Source organism: Maniola jurtina, chromosome 12, assembly GCF_905333055.1.
Source record: "Maniola jurtina chromosome 12, ilManJurt1.1, whole genome shotgun sequence".
Classification (NCBI taxonomy): Eukaryota; Metazoa; Arthropoda; class Insecta; order Lepidoptera; family Nymphalidae; genus Maniola; species Maniola jurtina.
The window spans coordinates 8076754-8102226 of record NC_060040.1 but is presented as its reverse complement, the minus strand read 5'-3'; the positions used below and the strand labels follow the sequence as shown (position 1 = coordinate 8102226).

At 36.9% G+C, this 25473-nt stretch overlaps 2 protein-coding genes across 2 annotated transcripts in view; one reads left to right on the top strand and one right to left on the bottom strand.

Moving 5' to 3' along the window:
- The window catches only part of LOC123870005 (monocarboxylate transporter 10-like), a 156961-nt gene extending 154279 nt beyond the window's left edge, over window positions 1–2682 (bottom strand). Inside the window, exon 1 of the mRNA XM_045913152.1 lies at window positions 2587–2682. The gene's annotated coding sequence lies outside the window, so the exon portion shown is untranslated. The remainder of the gene's footprint in view (window positions 1–2586) is intronic.
- Window positions 2683–12820: 10138 nt separating this feature from the next.
- Window positions 12821–16871, top strand: LOC123870483 (uncharacterized protein K02A2.6-like). Its single transcript, XM_045913809.1, has 2 exons — window positions 12821–15271; window positions 15435–16871. Exons 1-2 carry the CDS (start codon window positions 12821–12823, stop codon window positions 16869–16871), a joined length of 3888 nt encoding a protein of 1295 aa, XP_045769765.1.
- The last annotated feature ends 8602 nt before the right edge of the window (window positions 16872–25473 follow it).

Below are 25473 nucleotides of genomic sequence, written 5' to 3'. Positions count from 1 at the left end.
CAAAATAAATATGCAAAACATAAACTGGCTCGTTATCGAGTCAAAAAGTTTTAGACATTAAAAAGTTCGACTACGTAATTATAATGACTAAGTGCGCTAATTGAGCAAATTTCTTATCTAACTTTTCCTTACGTTGTTTTAAAAGTTCTTAAGCGTAGTGCCTACTTACAAAGTTAAATGATTTATTTGAGAACAATTGACCAAAGATTTAACGGCATTTAGCTGTTTGGGTAGCTAAAGTTTGGTTCCGAAAGTAAATTAAAATAAAACACGAACAGAAAGGATTTTTATGCTAATATTTTTTACTGAAAAGTTTAATTTTTTTTTATTGCTTGATTTCTTGATCCATTTCGCCCACAATCTTGGTTCTTGGAGTGGACAAGTAAAGTTGTCCCATCTAATATAAATCATGGTGAATGAACCCAGTCAGTTTTGCCACAATCACTGCTGTTATATGCTACTATCTCTATGCCAAAATCAAGTCGATTAGTTGCTTAGTAAGGCTGTGAAAGATGGACAAACAGACAACATGTAATATCATCATAAAGAAATTAACGTAACAAAGTAAAAAGTAAGATGATATTATATGTGTTTTTCAGTCCTCGTAGTTAAACAAAAGCTCTCCTTTAATTAAACGTGATCTTGTATACGGAACTGTTGATATAACACAGTGGATATCTAGGCCACACTTTGCAATGAAATGAGTCTACGATGGAAATTAAGAGGGCTGACGTTTTATACATTAAAACTATGTTTAAACTCGTTTTATTTATTTCTTCTTGGCTTTGAAGTTAAACAATGTAAGCTGCGATTACAACTGTAAGTTTCACTCACGTAAGTAATCGTAGTTTACGGGATTAACTTACGAAAAATTTGCAAATGTAAAGACTATACTTAAGTACATTTTCATTAGTAAATTTGTTGTAAATAAATTAAAATTTCGTAAGGTGCTGACGTGAGTAAAACTTACAGGAACTACATGAAACGATTATAATCCATAACACACACATAGTTTAAATAAGAAAATGTGCCCTGTCTATAATATTATATTATATCTGTTTGCCTGTTATCTTCTGGCTCAACTATAGTGAATCGATTTTGACGAAAAGAGTGGCTTGTATTCTGGAGATGGCCACAAGATAGAGATGAATTCCCGAAAAATCAAAAAGTCTCCACGGGGTTTTTAAAAAACGTAAACCCATGCTAACCAAGATGCCGGCATCAGTCAGTAATGCATACACCAATGAATATAATATTCTTGAAGACGATTGGGATTTACAATTAAAATCAATAAGAGAAGATCGGATGAAAGACGATACGTTGAATAATTTATTTAAAACAAAAGTAAAGTATGAATAAATATTATGACTTCATTAAATTCGTAAAGCCAATGTCTTATTTCAGGTCTTTCAAAATGATAAATAACAATTAACTTACGGTAAAATAAGCAAGCTGAAAGCAGATGATTAAAAATATAAATATTGCTGTAATATAAACCGTTGATATGTCACAAAACAAAAGAAATAACTCTTAAATAAGATGATCGTGAACTGAAAAGTTATATGACTTGCAAACTTCAGTAGGTTCCTACTAAAGTAAAAAGGTGTGTAAGAATTTATCGAATAATTTACTTTGTTTTCAGCAGTTATTCCCAAACAATAACTATTAAAGTTAAAGTCAACGTCGTGAAGTACTTACATAGGTACTTACATAAATATTTTTCGTCTACAAAGTGAAGCTAAAGTTTTGAAGGGTTGCTTTTAGAATTTTTCCACTCAAAAAATCACAACAAGCTGTTTCTCAAAGATATATTTGCAGACTTTTAAAGAATTAGAAAACTTAGAATTTATGAAATAAGAAAAACTTGTCGGCAGCAAAAAATAATATACTTTTGTATTTCAAAGAGTTTTTTATTAAAATTACCGTAAACTTTTGACTACGAGACAACTAAAATGCCGTACATTCACGTAATTGTGACAAAATTACATGATTAAGTAAGTTTTACTATTTAAAATTCATGAGCGAGAGATATGCTCAAGATGTTTTCAGATTTTCTGCAAATCTGAATAATTTGAAAATCTTTGTTCGTGGCTTTACTAAACTTGGGTGTTTAATAGTTTTTACAGTATTATTATTATGAACGCTAACAACTCTAGCTTAATCCCTAAATGTCTAGCTTCATCAGTGGGTATTATAGTGAAAATAAACGTTCAAAATAGTCTCTAAAAATAGATACCTAAGTAGGTATAAGTTATTCTAAATTTTGCGCATGCTGTGGCCTTTAATGAATTGAGAATTTATCATTTTCCCTGAGATAAAAGTGCCTATGAATACATTAAGCAGGTATTCCTTAATATATAACATAAAAAAACAAATATATATAAAGAATGAATATATAGTAAATAGCGGGTTTGTACCATGTACCACAATTAGATGATGATTTAAAATTTTCGATATTTTTAACTAACTATATCGATATTATACGATAATAAATACAAAATTGAAGGTGTTAACCGCCATAACGAAATAAAAACGAAAATCATTTCCTTCGAGTTTATATCGAAGTAAGTAATTTATCCAACTTACCTCGCAAAAAGTTACGTATACGTAAAATGAAATGATCACTCGGGGCGGCACGTTCGCACCATGCCGCTACCGAACTGGCACTGCCTGATAAACTGTACAGCCACTGATAGCAGACAAGGCTCTATGCATCCCTTATTTTCTATTTTTTCAAGCATTTTCTTGACACTTTTGTATAGCTTAGAAGCTAGGAATCAAGTTTAGCCACCAAACACGAAACACGAAATACAAAATATTCAATGCCACCAAAGCATAGGCTTACGCCTTCGTAAGTATTATTGAGTAAGTATTCCGTGGTGAGGCCAAATTCCAAGTACCATAAGGAAAACAAGGAAAGTAATCATTGCATTCCTTCCTATACTTATCAAATAATATAACATAAATTCAAAATTTAAAAACCCCCGACACAAAACTCTCTAAAAAGTAAATAACTTTCAAACGGCTGAACCGATTTTCTTGGATTATAGTTAGAGAACACTCTCGATCAAGCTACCTTTCAAACAAAAAAAAAAACTAAATTAAAATCGGTTCATTCGTTTAGGAGCTACGAGCTACGATGCCACATATAGATAGACAAACACACAGATACACACGTCAAATTTATAACACAACTCTTTTTGGGTCGGAGGCTAAAAATCAGTATTTTTGAGCGACTTTAAAAAAAAAAAGAGAATGTGCTGAGATTTGTTTTAGAAAGGATAGAATAGGTATAAAGATTTTTTATTCAAATAAACTGCTTTGAATCGTCGCTGAATTTACCGCTGTTTGGAATGCCCTGCCTACAGAGAAGAACCAGCAAGAAATTCGACGGCTGCTCTTTTCAAATATTCAAATTCCAATACTACGCCATATAATAATATAAGTAATTGCAGTCCCGTGCATCGCTGGAGCAAGCTGCGAGACAATTCCACGCTCGTTTATCATTTACATAACTAATTATCGATTATGCTTTTTTATATAATATGCTAGGAGCATACCTATTTTGAATAGATAGAATAATATTATAATACTATTGCCCGCGACGTCGTCCGCGTGGATTTAGGTTTTTAAAGATCCCGTGGGAACTGTTTAATTTTCTGGGATAAAATGCCTATGTCAATTACAGGGACTCAAGCTACCTCGGTCCCAAATTTCATACAAATCGGTTAAGCGGATGGGTTTTTAGGAATACCGTGGGAACTCTGATTTCCCGAGATAAAAAGTAGCCTATGTCCGTCCCCGGGATATTAGCTAACCTTGTACCAAACGTCAGAATCGGTTAAACTGTTGGGTCATGAAAAGGTAGTAGACAGACAGACCGACAGACACACTTTCTCATTTATAATATTAGTATGGAAGTATGGATATGGATAGTCAATAGTCATACACCACAAAATGTTTTGAACTTTTTGTACTTTAAATAAGACATTTCAAAGTTTGCCTTCAGCCCTCGGCTATTGTAAGCCATCCATCGTCTCTCCCTCGTTTTACACAATATTGACAATGATTTATTAGTCTAATCTTTGAATTTGCAATATTCTCACACTCTGCTCCTTTATTGTTCGACCCAGTTTCCTCTTCTCTCGATCTCCGAATAATAAATTATTAATAAATTATTGTTTCCTTTAAAATTCAATATCACATAGATGACTGGCATATCCGTACTACTGCGTTACAGCCTAAGCTGCTATGCCTAGAAACTTGAAATTTGCGTTATTAGGTTTTCTATATATTTGTACGACTTATTTTGTTGCAAAGTAAAATGTGTCCGCTTGCATACTTACCTACCTGGTGACTATAGACTAAGAAGAGAATTGAAAAGGCTGGTCCAAAATACTGATCAAAATGTACGGGCTTTAGATATATTAAGTTTAGGAGCAAGCAAGAAATCTGAAATTTATGATGCTAGTAAATTAACCTATATTGGTTTAGGTCTCGGCACTTGGACTAGTGGACAGGTAGTTAACCCCTTCTGGTAAAGTCAAGCAAACTATTTAGTATGAAGCTGCAGTTAAATATTGCGTAAGGCATTTTAATAACCTACTGTGCCATTATCACAACTGAAATTGTAATTTAAAACGTTATAGCGGTTAACTTTAAGCTGTAATTGGAATAAGAACTACTGAACGATCTATTTTATTCGTATCGACATCAATACGAGTTAAATTTGCGTCCACAAAGCATTGTGGTAAGTCCTCATTGCCAGACCCCATTCTGGACGGCATTCAAGAGAACCACAACACGAATTTACGCTACGTGCCAATTAAAGCCTTTATTTTACTGAAAGATATCTATAAGTATTTCCGAACAAAAATTGCAATATTTGCGCTAGAATATTTTTGTTACTAATAACGAAATTCATACTATACTTAGTATCCACCGTACAACTTTCCTAAAATTATAAATGCGAAAGTGTATTTATCTTCCAGTTTGTCTGTTAGCTATTCACAACTTATCTGTTTAACTGATTTTGATCAAATGTACGGCGATATATAATATGCATCCTGAGAATGGACATAGGATATTATTTTTGTCCCGGAAAATCAAAAACTCCCACAGGATTCTTAAAAGACCTAAATCCGCCTGGATGACGTCGCAGGTATCATCTTTTTGGTATCATCTTAAAGGTATGATTAATTATAGCTTGCTTCCTGGGGTATATTGGATAATTTTTACTCCAGAAAATCAAAGAGTTCGGGATTTCAAAAAATCTAAATACAATACATGGACATCATCGAGTGCATATTTTATGCAAGTATGCTAGGTTGAACTCTCTTTTTGGGCAAATGCCTCCAACCGACTGCAACAAATTATTATTATTATTTGTTCTTCTTCAAACCACAACCTATTCATATCATTTCACTGATTTAAATAAAAATATACACGAAACTTCCTAGATCGGCGGTTAATAGAGACTACTAAATATACGAATATACGAAATATTTACGAAGAAGTGCTTTTATATGTTCATCCTATAATACCATTGAGTGGAATGTAGGAGCAAGCATACCTACCACGTTTCCAAATCAATATTGAATACAGAAATAAAATGCAGAACTTTTAACGCTTTTTTCTTCCATCCAAATCCAATTTTATGTGCTATACGTACCTACGGATTAAATGACGATTGACGAAGCTCACGGCAATGGATCGGATGAATATCGCGCTAAGCTCCTAAGGGAGGATAAAAATTTAAATCCCGGATAAACATAGAACGATTTCACTTCATCTAGTAATAACAGCTCTGTCTTGATTTCCGATGGTAGAGTCAGCACCAACACAAACAATATACCTAATTGTGATGGTGCCTATGTCAAAAATCCATTATTTCTTAGATTTTTTCCAAACGTAAAATTCACGTCCATTGCTAGTTTTAAGTTTCTAACCATTTGAAATTATCGATCTAACTAAAAAGTACGTCAAATGTTATTTGTGTACTTCATTGAATTAGCTAGTAATTTTAAAGGAACTAAATATTATAAAAAAGGAAATTAATTCCATGGAAAATGGAACTTTTGACTTTTTCATATAATTTACATACCTATACGAATGTATTATCTCTTCTACATTTCTAAATACTTACATTTCCTGACAATTATAAAATAAAGGTACCTGCTAAATGTTCTATTTAATTTATCTGTGTGAAAAGTTGAAATGGTTTTATTTTACAACAACAAAAACTTTTATAATGAAAATTAATTGAAAGTTCCTAACTACGAGTATAAACTGCCGAAATAATTTTAAATTTAATGAAAATGTCCACAGTGTCCAGTTTATTTGGAATATTTTGTATCATCAGGGCAATTTTATCTGTTTTCGGAACACATTATCGTTAATAAGCTTCGTTAAATTGTTACCATAACTATCATGGTTTATTTACAATATTCTTTTACAGTATTCTCGTTCTGATTATATACTTAGTATGTAAGAAAATTACTATTGCGACTTTTAATATTAAGTATTATATTCGACTGTGTAATCTACGAAACCAGGACATGTTCCTCCGACATCAATATTACAAAATACCCTAAAAATAACTAATAAGTAGGTATGTCAAATAAACACCATGTTTTGACCAAAAGTTTAGACATACTGACGGACGAACTTTATACAAAAAATAATTCTGAGAACTTCGTCACTTTGATCACTCTCGCTTTGATCCTGAATCGACGATATGTCGAATACTTATACTACGACCGCTATGGGTGACGTCAAACCAAAGAAAGATAGGCGATTAATAGGCTTCCTAGCGTCAAATGTAGGAACGTTTGTCGCCTGTCAGTGACATCGAAGCCTCGACGCGACGTTAGTTACAAGTTCCCTAACTGTCGTGAACTGTGCTCACGCAATTTCCTCATACATATTATGCCCGCAAATATATATTAACAAACAAGCTAGACCACTTTTGTCTAAGTTCAAAATTAAGCTCTTATTTTCAAAACGAAAATTAGCCTATAGGTTCACGAGACAAAGAAAAAGAATCATAAATTTTTGAAGGCCAGAAGAATACTTTCATGATCTAACTTTAGTATAGGTATATAATTATGTATAAGGTTTTAAAGTAGGTAATTTTCAAATTAACGGGACTTTAACTAACGTGATATGTTATTAAGGTCATTTTGACAGATAAACGTAACTCGGAGAGTCGGGTGTCACGTGTTTTACTCAAAAACTTTGGCACTCGTATATTCTTTATTTATAATTTACATTGCGAGTAATTCGATCCATTATATAATGCGTATTATGGATCATATTTATCATTTAACATTAGGTGACTCGTAGGCTAGTTAGCTGCATATAATATCTAGTTTCCACGCAAGCTATAGTATGAGCCATACATATCGTGTTTCGTTTTTAATGTGTGCTAAACATTGATTGATTGAGTAACCTGAGCTTTTGGAAGAGAAAAATATGCCCTCATTTTAGCATCAATCTACGTTACAAGATTGAGGGCACATTAAGATTTTAACTAATTTGTGCAATTTTAAGGAATAATGGTCAGGTAGAATAAGTATGTCTATTGAGCAGATCTTTACTAATTAATTATTTATTAGTGGCTTGTGAGTGAATATCGCCTGAAGTTTCAATTACACAGGCTGCAATCTATACTAATAAATAAAATTGGAGTGTCTGTCTGTAATTTCGAAATAACTACCGCAATTAAGGTCATATGGTTATTTGAACGATACTATAACTGAATCACACGTTTTTAAAATTTTTGTCTGTCTGTCTGTCTGTCTGTTTGAAAAGGCTAATCTTGGGAACGGCTGAACCGATTTTGACGGGATTTTCACAGACAAGTAGAGAATTGACCAGGGAGTAACATAGGCTACTTTTTTAACCGACTTTCAAAAAGGGAGTTGTGTTTTTCTACCTATGTACACCGAAATCTCCGGGATTTCTGAACCGATTTGCGTCATTTCTTTTTTAATCGATAGAGGAACTTTGCGACATTGTTTCATAAAAAATTTGGAGTCCAACTCCTCAATCCTGATGCTGCAGGGTATCTGACCAATCCACGCGGGCGAAGCTGCAGGGTATCTGACCAATCCACGCGGGCGAAGCTGCGGGCATCAGCTAGTGTGCAATAAACGCACATAGTAGCAAAAATGTTGGGCACAGATTGACAACACCTCTCACAGACTTGTTGCTCTAGTGCAAAGCAGCTCTAAGCTATCGCTTCATTTGCTAAGTTGCTGATTCTTACCAGTTTAGACGTGGGGAAGCTTTCAGGTGGCTTAGAATTCTAAATACAATAATTTGAGCATTTCATAGCTAACATAGAAAAAGTAGAGTCTTGTTCAACTTAGTAGCTGCTAGAGCGGAGAGATGCTCAGGTGATAGCAGCTAATGTGCTTTCAGCCTTTTATGTCGTACATCACTGACTTTGCCGTATCCAAATATAAAGAAAAAATTAAGAGATCCTGACATTTTTTGGAAAGACCCTGCAAATGGCGCAGCAATATCACCTAAGCACCAAAATCTCACACCCCAATCCTTGATTATTTGAAATTGCCACTAAAAATGGAAATTACAGTCGCATGTGACATCTGGACGGCTGGGGAGCACCCTCGCCCTTTAATAGACAATAGTGCAATCCGAACGAAATTCTTTCAGCATTAAGGATCGTGATCCACCAATCCATTCATGCGAGCTAAAGCTATTTTATTTTATAGTTCAACGGCTTATGGGAAAGACGTATATGAAAGCTAGCCGTGGGTTCAAATCCCACCCGCTTGACATCTACGCACACACAAGCTTTACGCTTTTAAAAAATATCGTAACTCAAGGAACTGTTACTCTATTTAATTCCTCTATTGTCAGCAGGTTAGTAGAATAAATAAGAAAAAGTAATAAAAAAGTGGGGGGAGGGATTATTTTTTTAATATTAATAATAATTTGTTCAGGAAATAAGAGCTACTTACTTGCCTTTCATGATTCTAGGTCAACGGTAAGTACCCTCTAGGTTTCTTGACAGACAGACAGACAACAAAGTTATCCTAGGGTTTCTTTTTGCCTTTTGAGGTACGGAAACCTAAAAATGATGACGTTATCAAATTTTTATGACCATACGACTTCCGGACAACATCAAAACTATATCTTTGTGAATATTAATTAACTCAGAATACATAATAAGTAGTAGAGTCAAATCGCGGTCCTCATAATATTTGGCAATTGAAATTCCTTTTGCGGTTTATCTATTATAATAACCCAAATTCTAATTATTTGGTTTGTGTAACTTGTAATATTATTGTTATTGATGTTATTGAATACATGATTTCACAAACATATTGTCATTCGTTTGGCACGAAATCAATTTGAAATACGTCCCATAGGTCCGTTGTTTCTATTGGTTCTTCCTGTCCGTTCACTGCACAGATTTATCAAATAAACAACACTGAACGTCAATCACTAATAACATGGCGTAATAGAATTCATCCGAAGCGCGCTGCTTCGCATAAATTAAACACATTTTCATATATTTTCACTCTGTGTTCTTTACAACAGAGTTACTGAACAAAACGTATACCTAATTTATGTCTTCGGAAATTGCACGTAAAAGTATATTTTGAATTAAGTACCAAGTTACTTTTATGTTTAAACGCACTATAGTTAGCCAAGTTTTATTTAAAAATTCCGGAAATAAATCATGACTATGTATCTTTGAAAGTTTTCGTTAGACATTGAGTCCAGTTAGAAATCCATGAAATTTAGGTCACGTGTTTTTCTATTCTGTATCGAATGCGTGGCTAACTAATAACGAGTATCTAACACTTGGCAGTTGGCCAACATTAACATAGTAGCGTATTTTATCGACTTTATATGGCCAAATTAAATATCTCTGCCTGACAGGTAGCGTAGTAGAAATGTAAGACTTTTTGAATTGTACGACTTCGACTAGTTTTTAATTATTATCTATGGACATTTGACATTGACATTACATCAGTTTGAACTTTGACTTGAATTTAAACGGTTTTGTGTTTTGCATAGATTAGTGTTTTGTAGTACCTAACTTTGAATTATGACTATAGAATGATAGAATTACAGTATTCTTGAGTGCTTTTATTGTGTACCTACCTAATTATTCCTTCAGCACACAATTTGAACGAAATCATGAAGCATATTTTGTCTATTTAGATGTCTCCAAGAAGAAAAGTCTCTGTGCGCCAATTCGAACTCTTGGTCGAGTTTGCAAAGACCCATCGCGATATTGCGATGGGTCATTTCATTGGATCAAACATGGTTGGGACATCGTATTGAAGATAGATATCCCCATTGGGCGCTGATATGTACCCGTGGCATAAAAATGCAGAGCTGCTAGGATCTGCAATAAATATAAAATCCAATTTTTGTGTTAAATTAATCTCAATATTTTCTTCCTCAATATAAATATCAGAATTTTATTTTTATTTGTTATTTTATTTTGTACCAGAAAGTTGTAACAATTTAAGAGACAAAGAAAGTAAAAGTGGACAGGGAAGCACTCTATAAGAGATCTCTACCAGTGACCCTTGGCAGTGCGAGAGGTTGTAAAGGGAGTAGAATAGGTACAAAGATAGGAAATAGGTACTTTAGTTCGCATTGAACTTAAGGTAAGTCTCATGTAGGTAACATGAGACTTACATTAAGTTCAATGCGAACAGCTGTCCTTCGTCGAGCGGCTTGGAGGTGAGGCCCGAGTTCCTCTAACACCTGCTGGTAGCCAGCCTTGCTCAAACGAAAGTTCGCAATGAACTCTGTTTCTGGCAGCTCCATTGGGTTATACATATCGCGCAGCCTGCGCCTGTGGACCCGTAGCGCCTTTTGTTGGCGCTGCTCTTCAGCATGCCCCATCAATACGGCACGAGCCATATTTTTTTTTAAATTATTATCTACAACATTAACATAACCACAAAATATAGTACCTACTTGCTTACAAAATAACAATAATTTAACTCCGACGAACCAACCTTACTTTATACTAGCTGATGCCCGCAGCTTCGCCCGCGTGGATTGGTCAGATCCCCTGCAGCATCAGGATTGAGGAGTTGGACTCCAAAGTTTCTCTATCGATTAAAAAAGAAATGACGCAAATCGGTTCAGAAATCTCGGAGATTTCGGTGTACAAAGGTAGAAAAACACAACTCCCTTTTAGAAAGTCGGTTAAAAAAAGTAGCCTATGTTACACCCTGGTCAATCCTCTACTTGTCAGTGAAAATCCCGTCAAAATCGGTTCAGCCGTTCCAAAGATAAGCCTTTTCAAACAGACAGACAGACAGACAGACAGACAGACAAAAATTTTAAAAACGTGTGATTCAGTTATAGTATCGTTCAAATAACCATATGACCTTAATATGGCGGTAGTTATTTCGAAATTACAGACAGACACTCCAATTTTATTTATTAGTATAGATTACTTAGGTACCTTTTTACAACTAATAGGTAAGTACCTAGGTACTAGGTATCAATTTTTTATTATAATATATTTTTCTGAAAAACCGAGCGGAATTCAGCCGATTTGTAATTAATAAAAATCCTTCGAAATTAAAACATCTCTACATTCGTTGAGATTGCTAAAAAATTATTACCTCTATAAAACGGACGGATTATAGTGGCGAGTCGCAAAACACTGGTCCCGACTAGTTGTTAAAACGATCGTAGCCACCTAATAAAGTTTCTAATTACAAACTGTCATTTTTGCTTAGTGAATAGAGTTTTAAAAACTATCGATACGAAAACATACGTGAAAAAGCATTTCCGGTTTCTATTCCATCCCATTAATGGCTATGATCGAGAGTCATTGTCTATGACGTCATCTTGGTTAAAAACTGACGTTAGCGAATAGAAAATTTGAGTTTGACATTTAATTATTAGAAATTTTCACGAAATTAGTGTGCCACTGAGATACAGCATAACCCTGCAGTTCAGAGTTTTCGAAAATTACATTTGCTTAAATGTTTTTAATTAAAAAAACATATCTGAAACAAAATCTTAAAAAATACTTATGAAATGCTAGTAAAATGCAATAATACATTTGATTGTTAACAATGTTGAATTGGATACGTGACAGAGTTGTTATAATATATTATAAGTAATTTATTCCATTTTAAAATATACTACCTACAGCCAAATGAAATTTCTCCCTTTTTGAATTCGATTAAAATGTTATATCCACACAAAAACCTTCAGCATACCCACCTACATAGGTTCATTTCTATACATGGCATGATAAATGATTTACGAGGTCGGTTTCTCGTTGGTTTACAAAGGAATTTGTTAGGAATTCCAGAGGAAACTTCGGTATTCTGAGAAATGGAGGCATTGTACGCACGCACGTACATTTTTTGATGTGCGTTTATGTAAATACGTAATAGAACACAATGGGTGATTTCAGCACATTGTACCGGTTTGTACTATAACTGTTGTTAGAACCTTGTCATGTAGGTACGTGCTAGCCTGAATTTTCGTGTACTGAAACTACGTCAAAATGTACATAATAAATGAGTGTATGTTTCCTAGCTAACCCACCCCGTTGTCGCTCGGGTGGAATGTTCCAAAATCGGTGAGGGGGATGGGATTTCTGAAAATCCTGAAAACACATGTTTAAGGTGTAGTATATTATAATGTTATGCGGGTATTCTAGGAAATAATATTGTAGCTGTCAATAGATGTAAGCAGTCCCTAATAAACCGTTGTTGCAACTCGGCGTTTTACTTCGATATATTACAGTGGCGCAGTCGAAATAATAAGTTTTTCTTAGTTTTAAATGTCGGGCAAGATGTCGGTCGGCAAATTAGGCGAGTTTAACCTCAGTTCGGGTACGTGGAGTACCTATATCGATCGAATGGAGCAATATTTTCTTGCCAACGACGTGAAACCTAACCTACAAGTACCTACGTTGCTCGCGTGTGTAGGTGACGCAACATACGAACTGATGGTGGATTTGTGTTCTCCAAAGAAGCCTGGTGAGATGACATTTAGTGAATTGGTCCACCTAGTGAAAAAACACATTCAGCCAACGCCATCGATTCTCGCGGAGAGATATAAATTTCGGAAACGAGTACAGGCTCAGAGCGAATCGGTGGCTCAGTTCGCAGCAGCTTTGAAACACTTAGCCAGAGATTGCGATTTTAAGGATAACCTAGAGGAGAACTTGAGAGACCAGTTTGTATGTGGCCTATACAGTGAAACTTCACGACAAAGGTTATTCTGCGAGGATAGCGTGACCTTCGCGTCGGCCTTCAAAAAGGCCGTTGCGTTGGAAGCAGCCGCGAATGACGCTGCGGCAGTTGAACAACGGACGACGACGGACGGCGCGGTGCATGCGGTGCACGCGCAGGGGGCGCGCCCACCGCGTCTCGACGGCGCCGCGCGCGCGGAGTTGCGGCGGCGTTACGAAGGTTCTGGAAGTAGGGGCCGTCATGCAAGTGGGCTAAATAATCGACAGAAGATCGGAGCGTGTCTGTGTTGTGGAAGCAGAGACCACACTAGGCCGGACTGCCGCTATCAGAACTTTACTTGCAGGGTCTGCCTGAGGCCTGGACATCTGCAGCGCGTATGCCCTAGTGCGGGACGGAAAGCGGAGGGTCAAGTCCTCCGGCTAGATACAGCACATCGAGTGGAAGGGATAGAACGAAGCGGTGACAGTGACGGCGAACGTGAGAACTCGGCTGGGTATTATGATGACGAAGGAGTCGGAGGCCCCAGCGGGCTGTACATGGTACGACTGACGGGATCTGATCCGGTAGTGGCCGAAGTGACCGTGGCGAATAGACGGCTGGCCATGCATGTGGATACCGGTTCGCCTATATCATGTATAAGTGACAAAATATATGCGGAGATGTTTTCGAAATACAAGGTACATAATAATAGTTACAAGCTAAAAGGCTATGACGGAAGTGATATTAAATGTGTCGGTTATATCATAGTGCCCGTTAAGTATGGCCTTATCAGTGAAAACCTTAAATTATACATAATTCTTAAAGGCGCGGTGCCTTTGCTAGGCAGGGAGTGGTTAATAAAGTTGCGTATGAGTATTACGGTGCCTAAATCGGTCCTCGCTATCGGTAAAGAAAAATGTGGCGGATTCGATAAAAATAAGTTTATAAGTGAGTACCCGGGAGTGTTCAGTGGCAAGCTGGGCCGGCTGCGCAGCCAGTGCGCCACGCTGCGCGTGCGGGAGGACGCGCGGCCGGTGTTCCGGCGCGCGCGGCCGCTCCCGCTCGCACTGCGCGGGGACGTCGACGCCGAGCTTCAGCGCATGGAATCTGCAGGTATTATAGAACCCGTACCATCCTCAGACTGGGCCTCGTGTTTAGTAGTAGTTTTAAAGAACAATGGTTCCTTAAGGATTTGTGGAGATTACAAAAGCACGGTAAATCCGATGCTCGAAATTGATAAATATCCGTTACCTAGGTCCGAGGTATTGTTTAATAACTTAAACGGGGGGAAAAGGTTCACTAAAATCGATTTATCGGAAGCGTATAGCCAGGTAACCTTAGATGAGTCCAAGAAATATACCGTCGTTAATACCCACCGGGGTTTATATGTTTACAATAGGCTGGTTTACGGATTATCGTCAGCTCCGTCGATTTTCCAGCGTATTATGGAGCAAGTGGTAGCTGGGATCCCTAACGTTTCAGTTTTTTTAGATGACATTCTTATTACCGGTAAAACGGAAGAAGAACATGGAAAAAACTTACATGCAGTGTTTAAAATGTTGGAGGAAGAGGGTCTTACAGTCCGGCAAGAGAAATGTTTTTTCTTTGAAAAAGAAGTCAGTTATTTGGGGTTTATTATATCGGAACACGGGATTAGGACGGACGATAAAAAGATTGAAGCGGTAGTTAGGGCACCGAAACCGAGTAACGTGTCAGAGTTAAAATCTTTTCTCGGAATGGTTAACTTTTATTCTAAATTCATTAAAAATATATCTATTTTATTAGCCCCTCTATACACATTGTTAAAAAAAGGTGTCGAATGGAAGTGGAGTGAGGAACAAGACAAGGCGTTCCAGGATATTAAGGTAGCTCTAACCAGTTGTCCGGTTTTGATGCATTACGACGAGCGGTTACCACTTATTGTGTCGTGTGACGCGAGCGCGCGCGGGGTGGGCGCGGTGTTGTCGCAGCGCGGGGAGGACGGCGAACGGCCCGTCTCATACGCGTCTCGCACGCTTAGCTCGGCGGAGGCTAACTATAGTCAGATCCAACGGGAAGCACTGGCGATAGTATTTGCGGTTAAAAAATTCCATACGTATCTTTACGGTCGTAGGTTTATTTTGCGTACTGACCATCAACCGTTGATAGCCATTTTCGGTTCAAAAAAAAGACATCCCGCAAATGGCGTCGGGGCGGTTAATTCGATGGGCTATTTTACTGTCGGGTTACCAGTACGACATCGAGTATGTTCAATCTAAAGAGAATAACGCCGATGCCTTATCTAGATTACCAATACAAGCACCGGGAGGTAATAACGACGCGAACACGTTTATTCAATTTATTGAAAATAGATTCCCAATTGATTCGAGTCAGATTAGGATAGAATCAGCAAAAGATAAATATATATCTAGAGTGTTGGAGTTTGTGAGGACGGGCTGGCCCAAATCGGGTTTTAAAGAAGCGGACCGAGAAATGAGCGCATATTGGCGGCGTCGCGAAGAGCTATATGTCGAGAATGGATGTTTGATGTGGGGCTGTCGCGTGGTCGTGCCCCTGGCGCTGCGGCCCGCGGTGTTGGCCGAGCTGCATGGCTCACATTTAGGTATGGTTAAATGCAAAGGGCTCGCGCGAAGCTTTGTGTTTTGGCCCGGTCTAGATAACGACCTGGAACGGATGTGTTCAGCGTGTCGGACGTGTGGAGACGTTGCGGATTTGCCACCGAAAAGCCCATTGGTGCCGTGGTCGTGGCCGTCCAGTCCATTTGAGCGGGTTCATATAGATTTTTTTGAATTTAAAAAGGTTTCCTACTTAATTTTAGTTGACGCACACTCTAAATGGCTCGAAGTCGTACCTATGTCTACTACGACTGCGGCAAATACGATCTTAAAATTGAAGGAGATATTTTCCCGTTTTGGACTTTGCAAGATCCTGGTAAGTGACAACGGCCCGCAACTGTCCAGCGAAGAATTTTCTTCATTTTTGAAAAACAATGGTATTAAACATATTACGTCCGCGCCATATCACCCTTCTTCTAACGGAGAAGCGGAAAACGCTGTTCGAACGGTTAAAAGGGCTCTAAAAAAAGCGGAAGCTGAAAAAATTAACAAAAATAGTTTTTTGCAAAGATTTCTTCTTGATTACCGTAATAGTATCCATGGTACTACCGGGGAAACACCTGCGAGATTGATGTTTGGACGTCACCTTAGATCGCGGTTAGACCTATTAAAATCGGGAGCTGTGGAATCGGTATCGGATCGGTTGCAAAAAAGAGCACTGGCAAAAGGCGGAACTGAAAGGGTTTGGGTTGAAGGAGATAAAGTATGGGCTCAAGACTTTCGCAAGAATAAAAGGTGGTGTACAGCGATAATTAAGAGTAGGAGGGGACGAAATATGTACGAGGTTGAGACTGAGGATGGTTTGCGATGGACGCGACATGCAGATCAATTGCGTTCTAGTTCGGCGGAGACCAGTCGAGATTCGACGTCGAGTAACAGTCGTGGTCACCCTACGGTATCTGCTCAAGCAGCGTTAGCTGACTATGATAGCTGTTCGTGTTCGGGTAATGAGGTTGACGACGACGGGGGCGAATCTCGTACTGGAACATCCCCGGTGCTAAATAAACGGAACCGACGCCGACCAGTTCGGTTCGGTTATGATAATATTATTTGAACATTGTAGTTGAATTGCATTTATGTATTAAACCTTGTATTTAAATATTTAGGTATGTTAATTAAGTTATAGTTTTGAGTACTTTTTTTATAGTGGCCTACGGAATGTTTAATTTTAAGTATACAAGTAAATAATAGAACAGTAAAAATGTACCCATAATAAAGGGGGGGATAGTGTAGTATATTATAATGTTATGCGGGTATTCTAGGAAATAATATTGTAGCTGTCAATAGATGTAAGCAGTCCCTAATAAACCGTTGTTGCAACTCGGCGTTTTACTTCGATATATTACATAAGGATTTTCGGAATTTCTGCATTTTTAACCAAAACTCAAATTGGATATTATCTAGTACATATTTTAATTACAATAGAGAAAAAAAATATATAAGTCATGAATAATGCCCCTTCAACTAAGCGAAAACTTCGTAGTAGTAGTGGGTAAGAAAAATTTGAGCTAAGGATCTCTCAGATTTCAATCCACTTCTAAACTGTTGAGCTATTGAGGCTTCAAATTGGTTGGTTGCAGAAATGTTATTAATAGAATAAGAAAAAAGTTGCCTTGAGACCTTATTATCAGAGAACTACATACAATAGGTACTATTAATAATGTGCCTAACATGGCTATGTCCGATTCCTTGTACACTAACGTTCCGTTGTCCATCTCATTCGAACGTCAGACAAGGAGCCTCTAAACATTTATCACATAGGGGAGCTTAATTATAGACCCTGGACACGACATTGGCACATACCTACATGTTACATTGATTAAACTGGCTAGGGCTAGCTTAGTACAGGAACAAGATTTAAGTAAATTGCCTAAACCTAGAGGAGAGGGTTGTTATGCATCGCATTCATAATCACAATCGCAATTTAAAGTTGAAGATGATTGTGATTTTGAGTGGCTTATAAGAATTGTGAACTTACACTAGCGGCACGCTATGATGGCCGGTTTGACACATTACAATAGTGATGTGGAATGTCAATTTATTCTCGAACAAAAAACAATTAAGTTTTGTTTTTGTACCTGATTAAATAGGTTTAATAAAACAAAAATGTATATGTTTATTTAATTTATTTGAACGAACTGAATATTTGAACGAAAATGAATATACATACTTTATATGCACACAAGAAACATATGAATACAAAAGATACCAAAAAAGGTGCCACAAAAGGCCATAATTAATCAGATTCGTCCATACTACTATTTTCACTGTCGTCACTGCTATCATCACATACATTAATAATTATATGTTCGTTTTCTATAATATTATCTATTTTCACATCTCTTTCATAATCTTCCCTTATTAATTTAACAGTTCTATTCACAACCTTTTCCCAGTCTCCTTTAGTCACATGTTCACAAGCTTCTTCTAATAATTTTAGCATTTTTTTTGTGGTAAATGGGGGTTCTGTATTGTGTCTTGCAGCATATCCCTTAATTTGAGCCCACACCAACTCAATCGCATTATACTCACAATGGTAAGGCGGTAACCGTATAACTCTGTGCCCATGTTCTAATGCTATTTCGTCAATGACGTATCGGATCTTGGTTGGTTTGTTTTCTTTTAAAAGACGTACTAATTCCGCTTTTAACATATTCATGTTTGCATCTACGCCATTTTTACGAAGCCATGCGACGATATCAGCTTTCTTTTGGGATTGGGCAGGTGGCTTGTCAATTTGCATCGAGTGGTATGGGGCGTTGTCCATAATTATAATAGATGGTTCAGGGAGGCTACACAACATTGAGGTAAACCATTCAGTAAACTTTTCTCCATTCATGTCTTCATGATAGTCTCCAGTGGTTTTTGACGCAAAAGCCATGAGAGAACCTTCGACAAACCCGTTGATGGTTCCGGCGTGACAAATTATAAGTCGCGATCCTTTTCCTACAGGAACTTTGGAAGTAGATGCTGCTGTGTCATCGTTCCAAGAACGGCCTACAGTATGGTTAGCATTAAGCCATGTTTCATCCAAGAACACAACATTTTGCCAATTTTTGATTTCTTTCACTTGCCGTAAAAAAGTATACCTTGCCATCGCTATATCAAATCTTTCCATCAATATTTTGCGTTTGTTACATTTTTTGTATCGAAATCCAATGGTCTTCAAAATCTACGTTAAAGAACTTTCCCCACCGAAGAATAATCCAGCTTCCTTCAGTGAATGCACCAACTTTTTTCTTGTTGGATACTCCTTCTGTAAATAGTAGCCGTAAACATATTGTCTTCGGATAGCATCGGCATCAAAGCTATCGATGCCTACGACTGGTTTTGCTCGTTTTCTCTTTTTTGGTGTGTGAAGTTTATTTTCTTCTGTGCCAGTCTCGCCATATTTTTTTTTAGTTATCCGTCTAACAGTTCGTTGTCCAATATTAAGCGCATCAGCTACGCGTTCAACCACTGACGTTATAGGTAAAATTGGCCCTCCATTTTGAGCTTCACGATCGAAATAGTTACGAAGGCGTATTACGAACTCACGTGTCTGACTATTTAGAACAGTTCTCTGCGTACGTTCGGTCATATCGACGAAATCCACAACAAAGGGCTTGAACAGAGTCCAAATTAACGAGCAAGGGTCAACAGTAATGCAGTATCAATATTTGAAATCCAAAGCCAGGTCAAAACTATATCACAATCGCATTGCACTGACAGTTTATACTTTTCGAAGCAACGTCAATTCGAAACTGCTTTGTTTTGCATTGAGCATTGACGCGAGTTTGCCGGAGGTAGTAGTTGTGCTAGCCAGCGATCCTATGTGACGATCGTATTAGATTCCATTTTTAAAAATTTATTGATATTTTTTTGCGATTTCAGAGGTTTGTCCACATAGTGAAAATTGTTCATATTCACAAGTACATTCACCCCTTAAATGGTGCAAACTGATTTTTCTACACTTGTATACATTTAAGAAATCAATTTAATAAATAAATTTTGAGTCCTAAACCTAAAACTACATTCGATAAAATTTATGAATCTCTGCACATCACTATCGTCAATAAAGTAATACAATTATTTCTTAGAAAGTCATTGATTATTTCCTTCAAAGTCGTTATCAATTAATACGGAACTTCATGAGCGGACAAACGTCAAACCGGCCATCATAGCGTGCCGCTAGTTTAATTACAAATCAAAATGTTATTTTTAAGTTGACAAGCGGCTTGTATTAAAATGTAAGCTAGATAAAAAAATAATGAATTGTGAGGACTTTGTGGAATATACTTCGTTTGCACATTGTTAAATGTTACGTTTTTAATAACGAAATATCAGGCAAACCATAAAGAATTTTTTTAAATAACGTGAAATAGGTACATAATACTATCAGAAATTACGAAACTGGCAGGATTCGAACCTGCGTCTCTTGAAGTGTAGGAAAAAACAATCATGAGAATTCTAAACTATGAAAACATGTGGAAGCTTACTTCAACACAGAAGAGGTATATTGCATTAAAGTAAAAAAAAAACTATTTAAAAACTATAAATGTTCAATAAAATTTCCACTAAAGGTAATAATATTATTAATAATGAGTATGTACCTGCCTATATTAATCACTTAAAAAAGCTATCAAATTTCGTACTCTACTTTAATTAATTTACTACGGAGATATAAATGGCCATTGAAACTGCCCCACAATGCAGTCACTTCCCGGGTAAATTTTTTTGGCAGGTTAATTGAAAATGTTTGTGTTGGTACACGGTAGAATGCGTTATCATTATTAATTATCTTAATTAAACGTATATATGATTAAGGCCCCATGAATTGAAAGCGAAATATTAAATCTTATTGCTCGTGAAATAATGATAAAAAATTTTCAAAAGAAAAATAAAACCGACTTCAAAAACCACAAACACTAAAAAGTAAAAAATAACTTTTATTTAGCTACACATGTAATGTACCTAGGTATGAAGTCGAGCTAGGTATTAAAACAAAATTAGAAATCCAAGAGTGAAGCTCGCCCGACTTCATACCTAGGTACATTACATGTGTAGCTAAATAAAAGTTATTTTTTACTTTTTAGTGTTTGTGGTTTTTGAAGTCGGTTTTATTTTTCTTTTGAAAATTTTTATTTGACAATTTTTAGTGGCCCCACTGTACTATAATATGCTATGCCCAGTTAAAACCCTACTGTTTACTAAGCTATTGCACTGATCGCGAGCAATTTGCTCCTATCTATTGAGGAGTTCTGTTCTCCATCTCCGAAGATATTCATCAGATCTTCACCAAATTTATATGGGGCCACCTACACAGTATACCCTTTCAGACAAAAAAAAAATTTTCCAAATCGGTCCAGGGGTCTTTGAGTAATCGGGGAACATACATAAAAAATAAAAAAAATAAAAAAAAAAAGATTCCGACGAATTGAGAACCTCCTCCTTTTTTGGAAGTCGGTTAAAAATTAATATAAATAACCTTTGCGAACAGTGAGTAATATTAATATTATCTCTTAGGCGCAATCTCCACAGGGCGATACCACAGATCTACGATATAGTATATCGTTAAACTGTGGCGATACCATCGCGGCGATACGGCGAGTGACTCTAGAATGGACAAGTATACTGTCGCGGATTCGTCTCGTCTCGTCGTCAAGGCGAAAGTTTGTATTTGTTATGTATGTGCGTGTGTATATGTTTGATACTCTTTCACGCAAAATCTACCGGACAGATTTGGCTAAAATTTGAAATGGATATAGCTTATACCCTGGCTTAACACATAGGCTACTTTTCTAGTTCAATTATATTTGAATCTTTAAAATACTGAGAAAATCACAAATCGTCCTAAATCTTAAGACAGTTAAACAACTGTGCTTATTGTGATCAAGCATAACTTACTCGTACATGACTCACAGTACATCTGTTGAAAATAGCGACCTGATGTTTTGTCCCGATGAAACTTTCGAACGCGATACAGCCATTTCGCCTTGTTTATTGCTATGCAATTGCACTAAAATCGACTGATAGCTATTTTGTATGGAATTTTATAGCACTATTCCGGATGCTAAAGTTTACTGATGTATAGATCATTAGTTAGGAATTGAATAGATTTCATTGAAATCAACGAAATGGTGTTTCTCATTCCGGCCGATTAACGATTTGTGCGTTAACTATTCATTAACAAATTTAATATTTATATACTTAGGTATTTAGACTACTGTGGAAATTTTTTGATTTTCTGGGACAAAAAGTAGCCTACGTCTCTCTCCAGGGTTTTTACATATATATCTATGTAAAAAATCACGTCAATCCGTTGCTCCATCGCGAAATGATTGAAGAACACTCAACAAACCATTTAAACCAACAATTAAACACACGTTCGCATTTATATCACTAATAGGTAGTAGGTAATACACAGCAATGCGATTATTAGAACTGTAGTGTTAAAGATTTTTTTGTAACATAAGCAGTAAAACTTTTAAATTTCTAAAAGATTATTATTTGCTCCAAGTCGGAAGCACTGAACGTGAAATTGGTTGGACACGTGTAACACTGGCTAAGCTTAAGTTGCAATGCTTCGTAACTTTATCATGGGCGGATTTCCCAGAGTTTAGGATTTAGCTAAAACTGACTCAAGTAGGTACCTACCTATTAGTCTTATGTGGTAGATAATGTTATCTGCTTCGTTGGTCTAGAGGTTTTTTTTGTATGCTTCGCTGGCAATCCACTGCCATCATCACTTACCACCAGGTGAGATTGCAGTCAAGGGTCTTGTATGTGAATAAAAAATATACGAAATCTGTGATGATCTCAACAGGCTATACCTATACCTACTAGAGCTCATTAGGTAATCCATGTTCTAAGTTTCAGGAGTTATTGAGTTGAAGTTAGTTGTCTGTTTATTAATTCACTATGTCAGAAGATAATATGCTTTAGCTAGGTACGATATGATAAAGTTTGTTATAACTAAGCACCAGATACCCCAGGGATGGCATTATCGTGGAATTCCCTTCCACTAATAAATTTATGGCAACGTCGGCAAAAACTGCTTGTAACCGAACAGGAAGTTTGTCTTATCTTTGGTATAACTTAACATTATGAACCCTAATACACTAGTAATACACTAATAAACTATGCAATAATCACAATAACAACAAAACTGACACGCCACTAATAATCCAGCAGTTTAATTTTTATTTCAGCACGAAATTAACTCCTAAATAACAAAGAAAAGATTCAAGTCTTGACCAAGCATCACACTCAAATCTATATTGAGTTTTATATATAACTAGTGTTTTGCTCGGTGCGCGAGCTGCTAAAGCAGCTCGCGTGACGTGGTTAGGTTTTATTTTATTATATTTAACCAAATTTATTTATTAAGATACATAATTCACCCCGAAAACCCCATGAAACGACACCCATTTCTATTTTTTTGTAGAAAATGTAAGTCCGCCATCTTGAATTTGAAAATGAATGTCATCATCAAAATCAGCACCCTGGAAAACCAACAACGACATCCATTTCATTTTTTGTAAAAAACGGGGTAGTTGAGGTTAATAAAGTAGGGTGCGTGGGTGCGCGGACCACTAAAGTGGTCCGCGAGCATGCAGACTTTGTTCCACCGAGTAGACCTTCGGACCCTGATCATCTTTTGCCAAGAAACCACTCTTCCATCTTTTATAGCCTCCGAGATAGACACCGACGAAATTTGTACGGCGGCCATCTTGTTTTTCCAAAATTTTCCACTTTTTCTATTAATCGTTTACTACATTCTTTAAAGATTGCGAGTTTCAACGAAATCGGTTGGAAAACAAAAGAGTTGCAAAAATCACGTCGGCCGCCATCTTGTTTTTCTGAAATGTCATAATTTTTCCCTACTCATATTGCACACCCAAGCATATCTCTCATACATCAATGTATCGTTTGCCGTCTCTTTCTAGGAGAATGAGACATTCAATGAGTCAGTGAGTCAGTGAGTGGTAATCGAGCTATATATAGTATAATAACTAGTTTTTGCTCGGTGCGCGAGCTGCTAAAGCAGCTCACGTGACGTGGTAAGGTAAACTTTATTATATAAAACCAAATTGATTTATTAAAATACATAATTCACCCCGAAAAACCCCATAAAATGACAGGCATTTCTATTTTTTGTAGAAAATGTAAGTCCGCCATGTTGGATTTGAAAATAAATGTCATTATCAAAATCAGCACCCTGGAAAACCCTGAAAATGATATCCATATTATTTTTTTGTAAATTAGGATAATAATTTAGTAGGGTGCGTGGGTGCGCGGACCACTAAAGTGGTCCGCGAGCATGCAGAGTTTGTTCCACCGAGTAGATCTTCGGACCCTGATCACCTTTTGCCAAGAAACCACTCTTCCATCTTTTATAGCTTCCGAGATAGACACCGACGAAATTTGTACGGCGGCCATCTTGTTTTTCCAAAATTTTCCACTTTTTCTATTAATCGTTTAGTACATTCTTCAAAGATTGCGAGTTTCAACGAAATCGGTTGGAAAACAAAAGAGTTGCAAAAATCACGTCGGCCGCCATCTTGTTTTTCTGAAATATCATAGTCTTTCCCTACTCATATCGTGCACCCGAACATATCTCCCGAACATCATCGTATCGTTTATTGTTTCTTTCTAGGAGAATAAAACATAAAATATTCGCCATACAAAATGTATGGAAAAATAAATTCCGCCATTTTGAATTTTTTTTCTATTCATCGAGTAGACCTTTGGATCCTGATCCTCTTTTGCCAAGATACCACACCTCCATCTTTTATACCCTCCGAGCTGGACGCCGGCGAAATTCGTATGGCGGCCATCTTTTCTTCGCCATTTTGAATTTTTTTTCAGCTTTTTGGCAATTGGATGACGTCATGAATGACATTTGGTCGAGCACCCCCCACCTATCTTCAATACCTTGAGCGGACCCTTCACCCGTCTCCGACATCCTCAATCATCAGCTTTCTCCATAATTTTGGCTTACTAAGTTTTTGTTTTCTATATAACACCATCAGTGAAAAAAAAATTTTTCATACAAAATTTTACAGGAGTTTCTTAGTTGAAAATCTCGAAAATCTCCCCAAAACTGGCAACACCGGTTGCATATCTCCATACTGCCAGCCGAGATACACAATCGATTCATACATACTGACTTTCCAAAATGTTGCCAACTGCCTCAAAAACGTGATCAAAATTTCGAAAAATTAAAAAAAATACAAAATGGCCGCCAACTCGTTTCACAGAAAGATTTTACACGGTTTCATAATTTTCCTATTAACTACAGGATATACCGCGCCCGATGACGTTTCAATCTTTCCTCTCGCTCGCACCCACGCGAAAGGGGATACCGTGAAAAAGACCGTGTCGAAAATCACTTTTACTTTGATAAATTCCAGTGTTGCCAGTCTCCGGCAACAAAAATACCCAAATGTCATTTGTACGAGCAAAACACGTAATCGCTCATACTCGGATTTTTCAAAAAGCCCGTATTTCGATTTTTTACAATTTCCCGAAAATCTTGAAATTTCCCCAAAAAATGGGGTAATTTTTTTCCTCCAATCTATACCTCGAGCCTATACGTACAATCGCTTCATAGAAGCCGAATCGCTCCGATGTTGCCAACTTTGAGATATTTAACTTTTAAAATTGCGTTTTTT

Bases quoted from the DNA above. Each gene is read 5' to 3' on its own strand.
- LOC123870483 (XM_045913809.1), top strand. From the start codon at position 12,821: ATGTCGGTCGGCAAATTAGGCGAGTTTAACCTCAGTTCGGGTACGTGG. The intron at 15,272-15,434 runs GTATTTGCGGTT...TCGGGTTACCAG, and splicing joins AACGGGAAGCACTGGCGATA to TACGACATCGAGTATGTTCA.